This window comes from Macaca mulatta, chromosome 16 (assembly GCF_049350105.2).
Source record: "Macaca mulatta isolate MMU2019108-1 chromosome 16, T2T-MMU8v2.0, whole genome shotgun sequence".
In the NCBI taxonomy this organism is placed as follows: Eukaryota; Metazoa; Chordata; class Mammalia; order Primates; family Cercopithecidae; genus Macaca; species Macaca mulatta.
Window position 1 is genome coordinate 77,622,690 of NC_133421.1, and position 13,004 is coordinate 77,635,693.

At 40.2% G+C, this 13,004-nt stretch overlaps 1 protein-coding gene across 19 annotated transcripts in view; it reads left to right on the top strand.

The window, feature by feature from the left end:
- The window catches only part of BPTF (bromodomain PHD finger transcription factor), a 152,704-nt gene that overhangs the window by 32,703 nt on the left and 106,997 nt on the right, over positions 1 to 13,004 (top strand). For all 19 annotated transcript variants that reach the window (XM_028836699.2, XM_028836703.2, XM_028836708.2 and 16 more), the window contains exon 3: positions 9,344 to 9,567. In XM_028836699.2, coding sequence (XP_028692532.2) covers positions 9,344 to 9,567 — 224 coding nt within the window. The remainder of the gene's footprint in view (positions 1 to 9,343; positions 9,568 to 13,004) is intronic.

A 13,004-nucleotide genomic window follows, 5' to 3' on the forward strand; every position in this document is an offset into this window, starting at 1 on the left:
TGAGATGGACTTTCTTGGGTCTGCTGAGGCAGTAATCACTGTTCATCTACATTCGGATTTTTTTGTTGTTGTTGTTACTATGTCTCCCCTACTTTATCCTTATGAGTTTGTCTTTAACAATTTTTTTTTTCTTTTTTTCGAAGACAGGATCTCCCTTTGTCACCCAGGCTCTGGAGTGCAGTGGCACTATCTCGGCTAACTGCAGCCTCGACCTCCTGGGCTCAAGCAGTCCTCCTGCTTCAGCCCCCCAAGTAGCTGGAACTACAGGTGTGTGCCACCATGCCCGGCTAATTTTTGCATTTTTTGTAGAGACAGGGTTTCACCACGTTACTCAGGCTGGTCTCGAACTTGTGAGCTCAAGCCATCTGCCCTCCTCGGCCTCTCAAAGTGCTGGGATTATAGGCGTGAGCCACTGCGTCCAGCCTAACAATATTTCTTTAGCATGGTTTTAAGAAGTTTTCAGGAGGGAGCAAAATGAAATCTGTCACCTTAACCCAGAAACTGCTATGAGAAACAGTACATAAGGTTTTAAATGTATATTCTGTGTCTTTTGGTTTGGATCAGATATTTTAAGAAATATGTGTAAAATATGTGTAATTTTTTTCTTTTCTTGCTCCCTTACCTCCCATACATGTGGTCATGGTATTCCTTGTGCCGTTTTTTGTTTTTGTCTTTGTTTTGACATTTTGCTGTTGAGGTGGTAACACGGAAACCTTTGTCAGCAAGGTCATTCCAAATGGTGAAATAACTGTAACCACATTTTTAAAGTTTATTGCTCTTGGGAAGCTGAGGCACAGGAATCACTTGAACCCAGGAGGCAGAGGTTGCAATGAGCCGAGATGGCGCCACTGTACTCCAGCCTGGGTGATGGAGTGAGACTCTGTCTGTCTCAAAAAAAAAAAAAGTTTACTGCTGTGTTGTCATTGTAAGTGGAAATTCAGTCATGCTGCCTGTCAGGGAGCCCGGTGCTGTAGTCTGTATAGACATTCCGCAGTTAGCAGGTCACGTTCACACAGTCTCAAGTGCCTTCCTGAAAGGAGCTCATAGTCATCAGGATGGCTGGGAACAAATTAGGAAGTAAGTGAAATTTAGTCCATGTTCCAGTTCTCCCATTCCTGTGCCTGCCTTCTTGTGCTGCTTGTCCTCACCCTTTGGATAGTCACTCTCACTGCCTCTTTCTTTCCCTGTGCTGTGCTTTTTGGCCAGATAGAGACCAAAGCCGCCTTGTCCACATACAGAAAAACCTTGACCTCTTTAAGGCTCATTACACAGTAATCAGTGGTATAGGTCTTAGTTTCGGAGACCTGTAAATAGAAGTAGTTGTGATAAATTAGGAATAGCCAAGAGCAACATTTATTGAGCACTTCCACGCGTGCCTCACAGTGTCCTAAGCATTTTATGTATTTTAAATTAATCCTTCCAACAGCCCAATAATGCAGGTACTTTATTTTTTAATTTTAATTTTATTTTTAATTATTTTTGGAGACAGGGATTCACTGTCGCCCAGGCTAGAGTACAGTGGCATGATCATGGCTCACTGCAGTCTCAGTCTCCTAGGCTTGGGCCATCCTCTCACCTCAGCCCCGCTAGGAGCTGGGACTACAGGCACGTGCCACCACATCCAGCTGATTTTTTAATTTTTTGTTTTGTAGCAGTCTCACCGCCTTGGCCAGGCTGGTCTCGAACTCCTGGGTTCAAGCAATCCTCCCACCTCAGCCTCCCAAAGTGGTAGGATTACAGGCCTGAGCCACCATGCCCTGCCTTGCAGGCACTATTTTTGTCTGCATTTTATAGATGAAGAGCCTAAATCTCAAAGAGGTTAAATAATTTGCCCTTGATTTTGCCCAAGACCCTGTGGCTCTTAGGAGTTAGAACCTGGAAGTTTTTTCAGAGCATGTTTTATGAGAGTATTTTCAGTACCTTATTTTATACTGTAGTCTAGTTTTCAAACCATCTTCTTGAGAAGTCTGCAACTTGCATTGTTTTAGCTGTTAAAACCAGTGCTTTATAACTTGGGGAGAAAGATCCTAAAATGGTTTTTGTTATATCTGCAGTGAGTATTTATGAAATCTTAACAAATTTGAAATAAAGGCATTCTTAGAAAATCTAAACTAAGTGGCATTTCAGAAAAGTTCTGTTTCCTGATATATCAGTATCAATATACGAAACAGCATTCAGGGAAGCAAAATATATGCTATTTTATAGTTACATAAATGCAAACCTTTGAAATCACATGACTCAGATGACTGTTTAATACCTGTGGGTGAATTTTTGATGCATTATTGAGGAAATCAAATATTTTATTTTTCTTAGTGCAACAGTAAAATTCTTAAGTTATGTTTGTCAATAAAACTGTTCATTTAAGTTTATTTGGTTTAAAAGCTATAGTTGGCCGGGCGCGGTGGCTCAAGCCTGTAATCCCAGCACTTTGGGAGGCCGAGACGGGCGGATCACGAGGTCAGGAGATCGAGACCATCCTGGCTAACACGGTGAAACCCCGTCTCTACTAAAAAAATACAAAAAACTAGCCGGGCGTGGTGGTGGGCACCTGTAGTCCCAGCTACTCGGGAGGCTGAGGCAGGAGAATGGCGTAAACCCGGGAGGCGGAGCTTGCAGTGAGCTGAGATTCGGCCACTGCACTCCAGCCTGGGCGACAGAGTGAGACTCCGTCTCAAAAAAAAATAAATCAATAAAAGCTGTAGTTGTCATTCAAATTGCCTTTTTTGATGCTTAATAAAGTGCACAGATTTTAAAGATGATTTCAGGCAAATAGGATATCTTTTTCTATGCTGTGATATTTTGAGTATTTTTCTATGTAAAATCAAGTAGGAAACTTTAAACATAGTGATAAGTATTCTGTGTCAACAATTTTGACAAATCTGAAAGATTTTACATCTTTTATGAAAATGAGATTAAAATAATTTCAGTTTAACTGTACCTTTGTGGTAGATTGTATGTGGACTCCTGGTGATGATTTTAAAGCCATGTAAAATTTTCACACAGTTTATAGTATGCAGAGGTTTTAATTGTAATGTTAGCAATTTTTATAGAAATTAAGTTTTCCATTATTGCTTTTAATAAGTGCTTAAAATATGTTATTTGTATAGATTGGTGAAGCATATAATAAAAAAGGTTCTTATATATGAATTTATAGTCCACCTGAGGAGCCAAGACATGCTCAGTGTATAACTTAGAGGCCAGTTTTCATTCATTATGTAAGTGGGCCAATCTGTCTTAACTATTGCTTTTATCCTGTCAATCCTTTGAAATTGGGACCTACTGAAATAGAAATTACCAGATTAGATTAGTACATTTTTCTGTCATCTCCATTCTAAACAAAATTACGCGAACACAGCATTATATTTTTTTTTTTTGTAGAGAGAGAGTCTGTGTTGCCAGGCTGGTCTCGAACTCCCGGGCTCAAGCGATCCTCCAGCCTTGGCCTCCCAAAGTGCTAGGATTACAACAGGCGTGAACCACCACATGCCTTTAAACAGCATTTTAAAAATCTGTATTCTTTTTAGTTTCCGAATAACAAAACTATGCTTTTAAATCTATCCAGCTTTCTACACCCCATTCTAGGTACAAGCCACATATTAACTTACTGACTTTAGTTGCCATCAGACCTGTGTTTTGAATTTCTTCTGTCCGCGTTCAGTTCTGTATGTCCAGCAGACTCCTGGACGTGTCCACAAAGCAGGCACCTCAAAGATGTTTAAAACTGAACTCATCATTCCCCCCCATTACCTACTCTTCGTCCAGTGTTCTCGTCTTAGTAAATGGGATTACTGTCCCACCAGCTGCTCAAACTAGAAATATGGGAATAAACTTTTTCCTTTATTGTTTGTTATGCCTTTAAAATAAATATTGAATCAGTTTCTCTCCATTCCCACTATCCCTCCATGATACAAGCCAGTGTCATCTTCATTAGACTAGTCAGTCACCCTAAAGTGGTCAAGTGGTCTATATGTAACCCCCTACCCCAACCCTCCAAGATTTTTTTTTTTTTTTTTGAGATGGAGTCTCACCCATGCTGGAGTGCAGTGGCCCAATCTCGGCTCACTGCAACCCCCTGTCTCCCAGATTCAAGCGATTCTCATACTTTAGCCTCCCGAGTAGGTGGGATTACAACTACTAATTTTGTAGTTTTAGCAGAGACGGGGTTTCACCATGTTGGCCAGGCTGATACTGAACTCCTGACCTCAGGTGATCAACCTGCCTTGGCCTCCCAGCGTGCTGGGATTACAGATGTGAGCCACTATGTCCAGCCATACATAGCTGGATGATTTTTTAAAACAGCAATTTTGATCATGTCTCCTTTCCCCTAAGTTGAAAAACCTTTTAATTACAGTTACTTCCATTTGCTCTTTTTTTTTTTTTTTTTGAGACGGAGTCTCTCTCTGTCCCCCAGGCTGGAGTGCAGTGGCTGGATCTCAGCTCACTGCAAGCTCCACCTCCCGGGTTCACACCATTCTGCTGCCTCAGCCTCCTGAGTAGCTGGGACTAAAGGCACCCGCCACCTCGCTCGGCTAGTTTTTTTGTATTTTTTAGTAGAGACGGGGTTTCACCGCGTTAGTCAGGATGGTCTCGATATCCCGACCCAGTGATCCGCCCGTCTCGGCCTCCCAAAGTGCTGGGATTACAGGCTTGAGCCACCGCGCCTGGCCCCATTTGCTCTTAACAGAAACTTCAGACTCTTTAACACAGATCCCTAACTTTGTACATTTAATTATCTTGGTTTCTAACACTTAAAACCAAATAAAAAGCAAACAAAAGCACCTAAAAACCTGTTGGCTAACTAACTCATTCTTCAGGTCTCAGCCTATTTATGCTACTTCCTAGAGCTTCCTTTGCCTGCACCCCTTTCTTTCCCTGAACCCCTTTTTCTCTTGCATCCTGAAATACTACTTTTTAAAACACCCATCCTACCAATAGTTTTTTTGTTTTGTTTTGTTTTTTGAGACAAGTCTCACTTTGTTGCCCGGGCTGGAGTGCAGTGGCACAACCTCGGCTCACTGCAACCTCCGCTTCCCAGGTTCAAGTGATTCTCCTGCTTCAGCCTCCCAAGTAGCTGGGATTACAGGTGCCCACCACCACACCTGGCTAATTTTTGTATTTTTAGTAGAGATGGGGTATCACCATGTTGGTCAGGCAGGTCTTGAACTCCCGACTTCAGGTGATCCACCTGCCTCAGCCTCCCAAAGTGCTGGGATTGCAGGTGTGAGCCACCACGCCCAGCCCAGTTATTTGTTTTAAGGTAAATATTATATATTTCATAAGGTGAGGAAAATGATGACAACTATGTATGTTATACCCATGAAGTGCTGGTACTACTCTAAATACTTTATATATTTTAATTAATTCTAACTACAGCGTCTTCCAGGATACGTACCATCACCCTGTCTTTCAGATGGAGAGACTGAGGCATAGAGAGTTTTAAGTAGTTTATCCAAGATCACACAACTACTCAGTGATGGAATCGGGATTTGAATCCAGGCATTCGGGCTCCAGAATGTGCTCCTAAGCACTACTTGGGCTGTTTGACCAAGAGCTTAGGACCTAGCTTTTGTCTTTAATTGCTGAATTGCTAGTTGTATCAGTTTCCTGCGGCTGCTATAACAAAGTACTATAAAACTGGGTAGTTTAAAACAGAGAAAATTGATTATTTAACAGTTTTGGAGAATAGAAGTCTGAACTCAAAGGTGTCAGCAGGGCCATGCTCCCTCTGCAGGCCCTGGGAAAAAATCCTTGCTTTTTTTGGCCTTTTCTAGCTTCTAGCACCCCAAGTGTTCTTGGCTTGCTGGCAGCATGATTCCAATCTCGCTGTCACCATCTTTTCAAGGCAGCCTAGGTTTTTTCTATCAACTATCTAACAGTTCTTCCAGCCTCTTCCCATTACTCAATTCTAAAACCACTTTCACATTTTTGAGTATGTTAGCAGTAAGCACCCTACTTCCCATACCAAAAGTTGGGAGTTTCCTAGGGCCACCATTACAAAGTACCACAAATGGGGTGGCTTTAAAAAAAAATGAATTTATTGTCTCACAGTCCTGGAGGCCAGAAGTCTAAAATCATAGGTCAGTAGGGTTGGTTTTTCTGGAGACTCTCAAAGAGAATCTGTTCCATGTCTGTCTCCTAGCTTTTGGCAGTCCTTGGCATTTCTTGGTTTACAGACAGACACATCACTCCAGTCTCTGCCTCTATGCTACCTTCTTTTCTTTTTCTTTTCTGTTTTTTTGAGACATGGAGTCTCTGTCACCCAGGCTTCAGTCCAGTGGCAGGATCTCGGCTCACTGCAACCTCCACCTCCCAGGTTCAAGCGATTCTCCTACCTCTGCCTCCTGAGTAGCTGGGACTACAGGTGCCCGCCACCACTCCTGGCCAATTTTTTGTATTTTTAGTAGAGACGGGGTTTCGCTGTGTTAGCCAGGTTGGTCTCCATCTCCCGACGTTGTGATCTGCCCGCCTCGGCCTCCCCAAGTGCTGTGATTACAGGCATCATCCACCTCACTCGGCCCATTACCTTCTTTTCTATGTGTCACCCTGGGTCCTCTCCTTTTCTAAGGATACCAGTCGTTTGACTTAGGGGCCACCCTAAATCCAGGATGATTTTTATCTCAAGATCCTTAACTAATTACATCTGCAGAGACCCTATTTCCAAATAAGATCACATCCTGAGGTTTCAGGTGGACCTGAACTTTGGGAGACATTATTCAACTCATCTCACTAGTGTTCTTTACTCTTCATTTCTATGAGTTTGTTTAGAAATGAAACTTGAAACTTATTGTTAGTCATTAACCTTGTACTTATCTAACCTAGGTAAAAGTCAAAGAAGCTTTAAAATGTAGACATATAATATGTGTCTTTACTCTTAATTATATTTGTAGCAAACCTTTTCTTGCCAGCCTGTCTTCTCTTTGCCACCCTATGAGTCCTTAGAATGTGTGCCAAGTGGTAACTTCAGGGAAGCTGGGCCAGTTTGGGTGAACCTGAGGAACGTGGTAGGCCTTATAGGAACCAGAGCTTCTACAGAACCACATTATAACTCCAAAACCAAATATACATACATAATGTATATTTGTACCAAAAGCTGTTGTCACTTTTACAGGGACAGATAATTTTGATTATATAAACTGTATATAGGCCAAGTAACTAAGTATTAAAAAAACAACTTTTCAGCCCAGTGCGGTGGCTCATGGCTGTAATCCCAGCCCTTTAGGAGGCCGAGGTGGGCAGATTGCTTGAGGCCAGAAGTTCAAGACTGTCCTGGCCAACATGGCAAAACCCTGTCTCTACTGACAGTAGAAAAATTAGCCAAGCGTGGTGGTGCATGCCTGTAAATCCCACCTTCTTCAGAGGCTGAGGCACGAGAAATTCTTGAACCCCGGAGGCAGAGGTTGCAGTGAGCCTAGATTGTGCCACTGCACTCCAGCCTGGATGACAGAGCGAGACTCTGTCAAAAAAAAAAAAAAAAAGCCTGGCCACGGTGCCTCATGCTTGTAATCCCAGCACTTTGGGAGGCTGAGGCAGGTGGATCGTGAGGTTGGGAGTTCGAGACCAGCCTGACCAACATAGTGAAACCCCGTCTCTACTAAAAACACAAAAATTAGCCAGGTGTGGTGGCATGTGCCTGTAGTCGCAGCTACTCAGGAGGCTGAGGCAGGAGAATTGCTTGAACCTGGGAGGTGGAGATTGTAGTGAGTCAAGATTGCACCACTGTACTCCAGCCTGGGCAACAGAGCGAGACTCCGTCACAAAAAAAAAAAAGAAAAAAATTAAAACAAAACAGACCAGAAAAACCCCCAACTTTTCTTTGAATGGATTAGCAGGTATTTGCTGTTTTGCTACTTTATGCTTTAATGAATTTATCTTTCTGTGGCTTCAAGAAGAAAAATGTTAAGTCAGTGAATACCATATAGGTTGAGTATCCCTTATCTAAAATGCTTTGGATCAGAAGTATTACGGGCTTTGGAATATTTGCATTATACTTACCAGTTGATCATTCCTAATCTGAAAATCTGAAATGCTCCAATGAGCATTTCCTTTGAATGGCATGTTGGCACTCAAAAACTTTTGGATCTTGGAGCATTTTGGATTTCAGATTTTCAGATTAAGGGTACTCCACCCATATCCTTTTATTTATCTGTGATTTAATATAGGCCTTCTTTCTTCAGAATTACTGAATGACTCCTTCCTGGAATGCTGCTAAATTGTTTTTCATTTATTACCTTAATAATAATATTGAACATTTATCGATCACTGATGTGCCCTGGCACTGTGGTAGATGCCTTATCGTTACACCTTTAAGTCTTATAGTGGCCTGCAGGCAGGTTTTATTATATCCTCATTTTACAAGTGAGGTAAATAGAATGGCTTAGAGACTCAGAGAGCTTGTATCTTGTCCATGTCCACATATCTTATAAGCAAATGAGTGCATTTAAAGCCAGATCTCTCCTAAAGCCCAGTTCTTTCAGTTCCCTCAGTTTGCCATTGAGTAAACAGGAAAATCAGACTCACTCTCATCAGGTGCTGCACGCATACTCTGGAATTCCTTTTGAGTGCGGACAGAAATACCATTATATGTTTCTCTACGTCTAGTCCTAGACATTAATTTGCCTGTTTGATTTAAGTTAGTGACCATCTCTGTTAAAGTCTTTAACTCCATTAAAAGTGAATGGAACTTTAGGAGAGTTTTAGGCAGGAGAGGAAGCTCCCCTTCTCTCCAGTTTGGGCTTCGATTGTCCAGAAGTAGAGAAGAGGGATGAGATATTATTTGAGATAACCCCTTCAAGAACCACAGCTTAGCAAAGCATTTACACCATTTTGTTGGAAATATATCTAAACTATATTATAAAATTAGCTGGCTGTTGTGACACATGTCTGTAGTCCTAGCTACGTGGGAGGCTGAGGCAGGAGAATTGCTTGAGCCTAGGAGTATGAGTATGCAGTGAACCGTGATGGTGCCACTGCACCCTAGCCTAGGCGACAAAGTGAGGCCCTGTCTCTAAAATAAATTTATCTTATTCTAAAATAATTCTAAATACATTCTTCTCATCATATTGTTACATTGATGATCTTAAAGTTGATTGAGAAGTAGCTGAAACTGGCTTCTACAAAGTACTCTCACGAGGTTCTGAATTTTGAGGTCATCTTTCTTTGTGTCATGTTTGTTAGATGTCCTTTCTCAGAGTAAATCGAGTTTGAATAAGACCTGCAGGGATTTCTTGTGAGCACCTATATTGAGTTTTAGTGCATAAACTTTGTTTTAACTTTTCACTGGGTAGATGAACTGTCAGATAAGTGGCATTATGTGTAACATATATTTTCCCCTATTTTTAAACAGAGAAGAAGATACAGAAAATGAAAATGAAAAGAAAATTTGGTACTACAGCACAAAGGTCCAGCTTGCAGAATTAATTGACTGTCTAGACAAAGATTATTGGGAAGCAGAACTCTGCAAAATTCTAGAAGAAATGCGTGAAGAAATCCACCGACACATGGACATAACTGAAGACCTGACCAATAAGGCTCGGGGCAGTAACAAATCCTTTCTGGCGGCAGCTAATGGTGAGAGGGGCATTTTCTCATTTTATTTTTGTTAAGTCTGAGCTAAACTGTTGGTATGAAATCACTGCAAAATTTGAAAATAAAGTTTTCAAGAACAGTTATGCATTGCTTAATGATGGGGATACATTCTGAAAAATGTGTCATTTGGCAATGTCATCATTGTGTGAACATCACAGAGTACACTTACACAAACCATACACCTAGGTTATATGGCATAGCCTATTGCTGCCAGACTGCAAACCTGTACGTCATGTGACTGTCCTGAATCCCATAGGCAGTTGTAGCACAACGGCAGGTGTTTATGTATCTAAGCATATCTAAACATTTAAAAAGGTAATACATATAATCTTATGGGATCACCGTCATGTATGTGGTTCCTGGTGGACGGAAACATTGTGCAGTGCATGACTGTGTATATTTTACTTTTGTTCTCCATATTTCATTTTCCCAAGAGAACCTTGTTCATTCCCACATAAATTAGGGATGCTATACATTTGAGTGTTTTATTTCTGCCTTGGGTCATTACTAATATTCCCTAAAATGTTAGTTTGTTTCTTTAATTCAAGTGTCTTATTAAACTTCTTTGACATTCCAGTTTTTAATTTTAAGAAATAATATTCTTTTTCAACTTTTTGCCTTTCTAAAAAATAGAACTTTGAATTTTAGAAAAATTTTAGATTTATACAAAAGTTGCAAAGATAGTAAAGGGTTTCCATATATCCTACACTTGGTTGCCCCTGTTATTAACATCTTAGATTAGTGTGGGATATTTGTTACAACTAATGGACCAGTATTGATACACTGTTACTAACTCAAGTCCATACTTTATTCAAATTTCTTTAGTTTTTGCCTGATGTCCTTCTCCTGCCTCATGATCCTATACCACGTGATATTTAGTCATCATGTTTTCCTCTGGATTGTCGGTTTCCCAGACGTTCCTTGTTTTTGATGGCCTTGACAGTTTGGGGGAGTACTGATTAGGTATTTTGTAGAAAGCCCTCATTATGGGTTTTTCTCATGGTTAGCCTAGGTTTTTGCATTTTGGGGAGGAAGACCACAGAGGTGAAGTACAATTCTCATCTTCTTATCAAGAGTGCATGCTGTCCTCGTGACTTACCACTGATGATGTCAACCTTGGTCCCCTGGTTGAGGCAGTGCTTGTCAGGTTTCTCCACATCCTCCCCCATCCCTCAACTCCCCAATACTGTACTTTCTGGAAGCAAGTCACTGTAAACAGCCACACTTAGGGGGTGGGGAGTTATGTTCTACCTTCTTGAAGGGACAATATCTACATCAATTATTTGGAATTTTTCTGCACAGGAGATTTGTTTATTCATTTAGTTTTTCAGCATTTATTTCTATGAGTATACATTCATGGATATTTTATACTTACTGGATTATAACTGGATATTTATTAGGTCATAATTCAATGTCACCTTACTTTGTTACTCAACTCTTTATTTTTTTAAGTTATAAATACATACATGTCTCAAAAGTTTAAATAGTATAAAGGGTATGCTGTTGTCTCAAAAGTTTAAATAGTATAAAGGGTATGCTGTGAAAAATGAATCTGTCTCCTTCATAATCTCCAATCTGACCTTCCTTTCTCCGGAGGCAATCACTATTGCTATATATTTTTTTGTGCCGCCAGATGTATTCTGTGCATGTTTAATAAATACTACCTGTGTTTAATATAGCCATCACTCAGTATTCTCAAGGATTGCTTCCAGAGCCCTCTGCAGATAGCAAAATCCGTAGATGCCCAAGTCCTGCAGTTGGCCGTGTGGAACCTGCTGATATGAAAAGTTGGCATTCCATATCTAAGGGTTCTGCATCCTGAGAATACTGTATTTTCAGTTCGAGGTTGGTTGAATCCAAGGATGCAGAACCTTTGGCCACAGAGGGCCGACTGTAGTGCCTTTTCAGTTTTAGCTTAGATAAAATGATTAGGTAAGATTCTGCAAGGACACTTCTAAGTGCCTGGTTCTGAGTTCTGCTCTTCTGCATGCATTATCTGCTATACATATAATCCTATTAATTTTCCCCATTCTCCATTTGCTTAAAAATGGAATGTTTATATTTAATAAAGATACCCAGATAGCTGTATCCAAGCTTGTTCTCACATATTCTGCATCAATATTCCTGTGAATTCATGCATATTTTTGGAGAATGATAGGCTCTCACATATAAATACTCTTTGGTGCAAATATACTTTGTCTTCAGAAAAAAGCATTCTTAGTTACCATGAATTATATTTATTCATATCTGGTAGTTGAAAGTATTTCTCTGTTAGATCTGTTTAGGAAAATGTAATTTTTTTATTAGAAAACTTTTAGTATTCAGAAGTCTTTGGGAGATCAGTAATTGCAGTAACACAATCTCCGCCTTAGTCTCCCCTCCATATAGATCAAATCATAGGAAATTTTATTAATTTCAGCCAGCTCACTTCCCCCCTTAATTTCCTTTTGTGACTCATGGCATTAAAATAGATCAATCCCTTTTTGCTCTCCTGTGTTTTAGTACAACAATGGAGAACCATCTTCAGTCCCCTAAAAGGCAGTGTGAGATAGGATTTTATAAAGTACATTGAATTAAAATATTTTCCAGAATAAAAAATAAAAATGGAAAAAAACAAAAAAATATTTTCTGTGTATTAAATTATATATACAGTATAATCATAATTAAAGAACAAAATCAGAACAGGAATGGACAATCACAAGTGTTCAGTGGTTTGATTTGGGGAATGTAAAAACCTAAAAATGTTAATATAGGGGAATTGATAAATTTCATTATGAAGTATCATGTGATAGAACACTACGTGTTGGAGAGTTAAGTAAAGTACCATGCAAAAACTGTGAGATACTTAAATTCTCTTCCTCTAAATAACCAACTGGATTAGGTTTTATCATTAAAAAAATAACCAATTAGCATAGTAAAATTGTAGTTGGTTTCCTTTTCGTATTTTTTGCATTTCCTACAATGAGCATGTTATAGTTCAGTATAATTCAGCATGTAATGTACTTTTAAAAATTAGTTAAACCGGCAGGGTACAGTGGCTCACGCCTGTAATCCTAGCACTTTGGGAGACTGAGGCGGGCAGATCATGAGGTCAGGAGATCGAGACCATCCTGGCTAACATGAAACCCTGTCTCTACTAAAAGTACAAACAAACAAAAAAAATTAGCCAGGCGTGGTAGCAGGCACCTGTAGTTCCAGCTACTTGGAAGCCTGAGGCAGGAGAATGGTGTGAATCCGGGAGGCAGAGCTCGTACTGAGCCACTGCACTCCAGCCTGGGTTACAGAGTGAGACTCTGTCTTAAAAAACAAAACAAAACAAAAACCACTTAGTTAAATGTTTTATAGTAATGGAGAACAACAGAGAGAGCATCGAGCTTTAGGCCACAATATGTTCTTAGAAAGTTAGATGAGTAAAATTT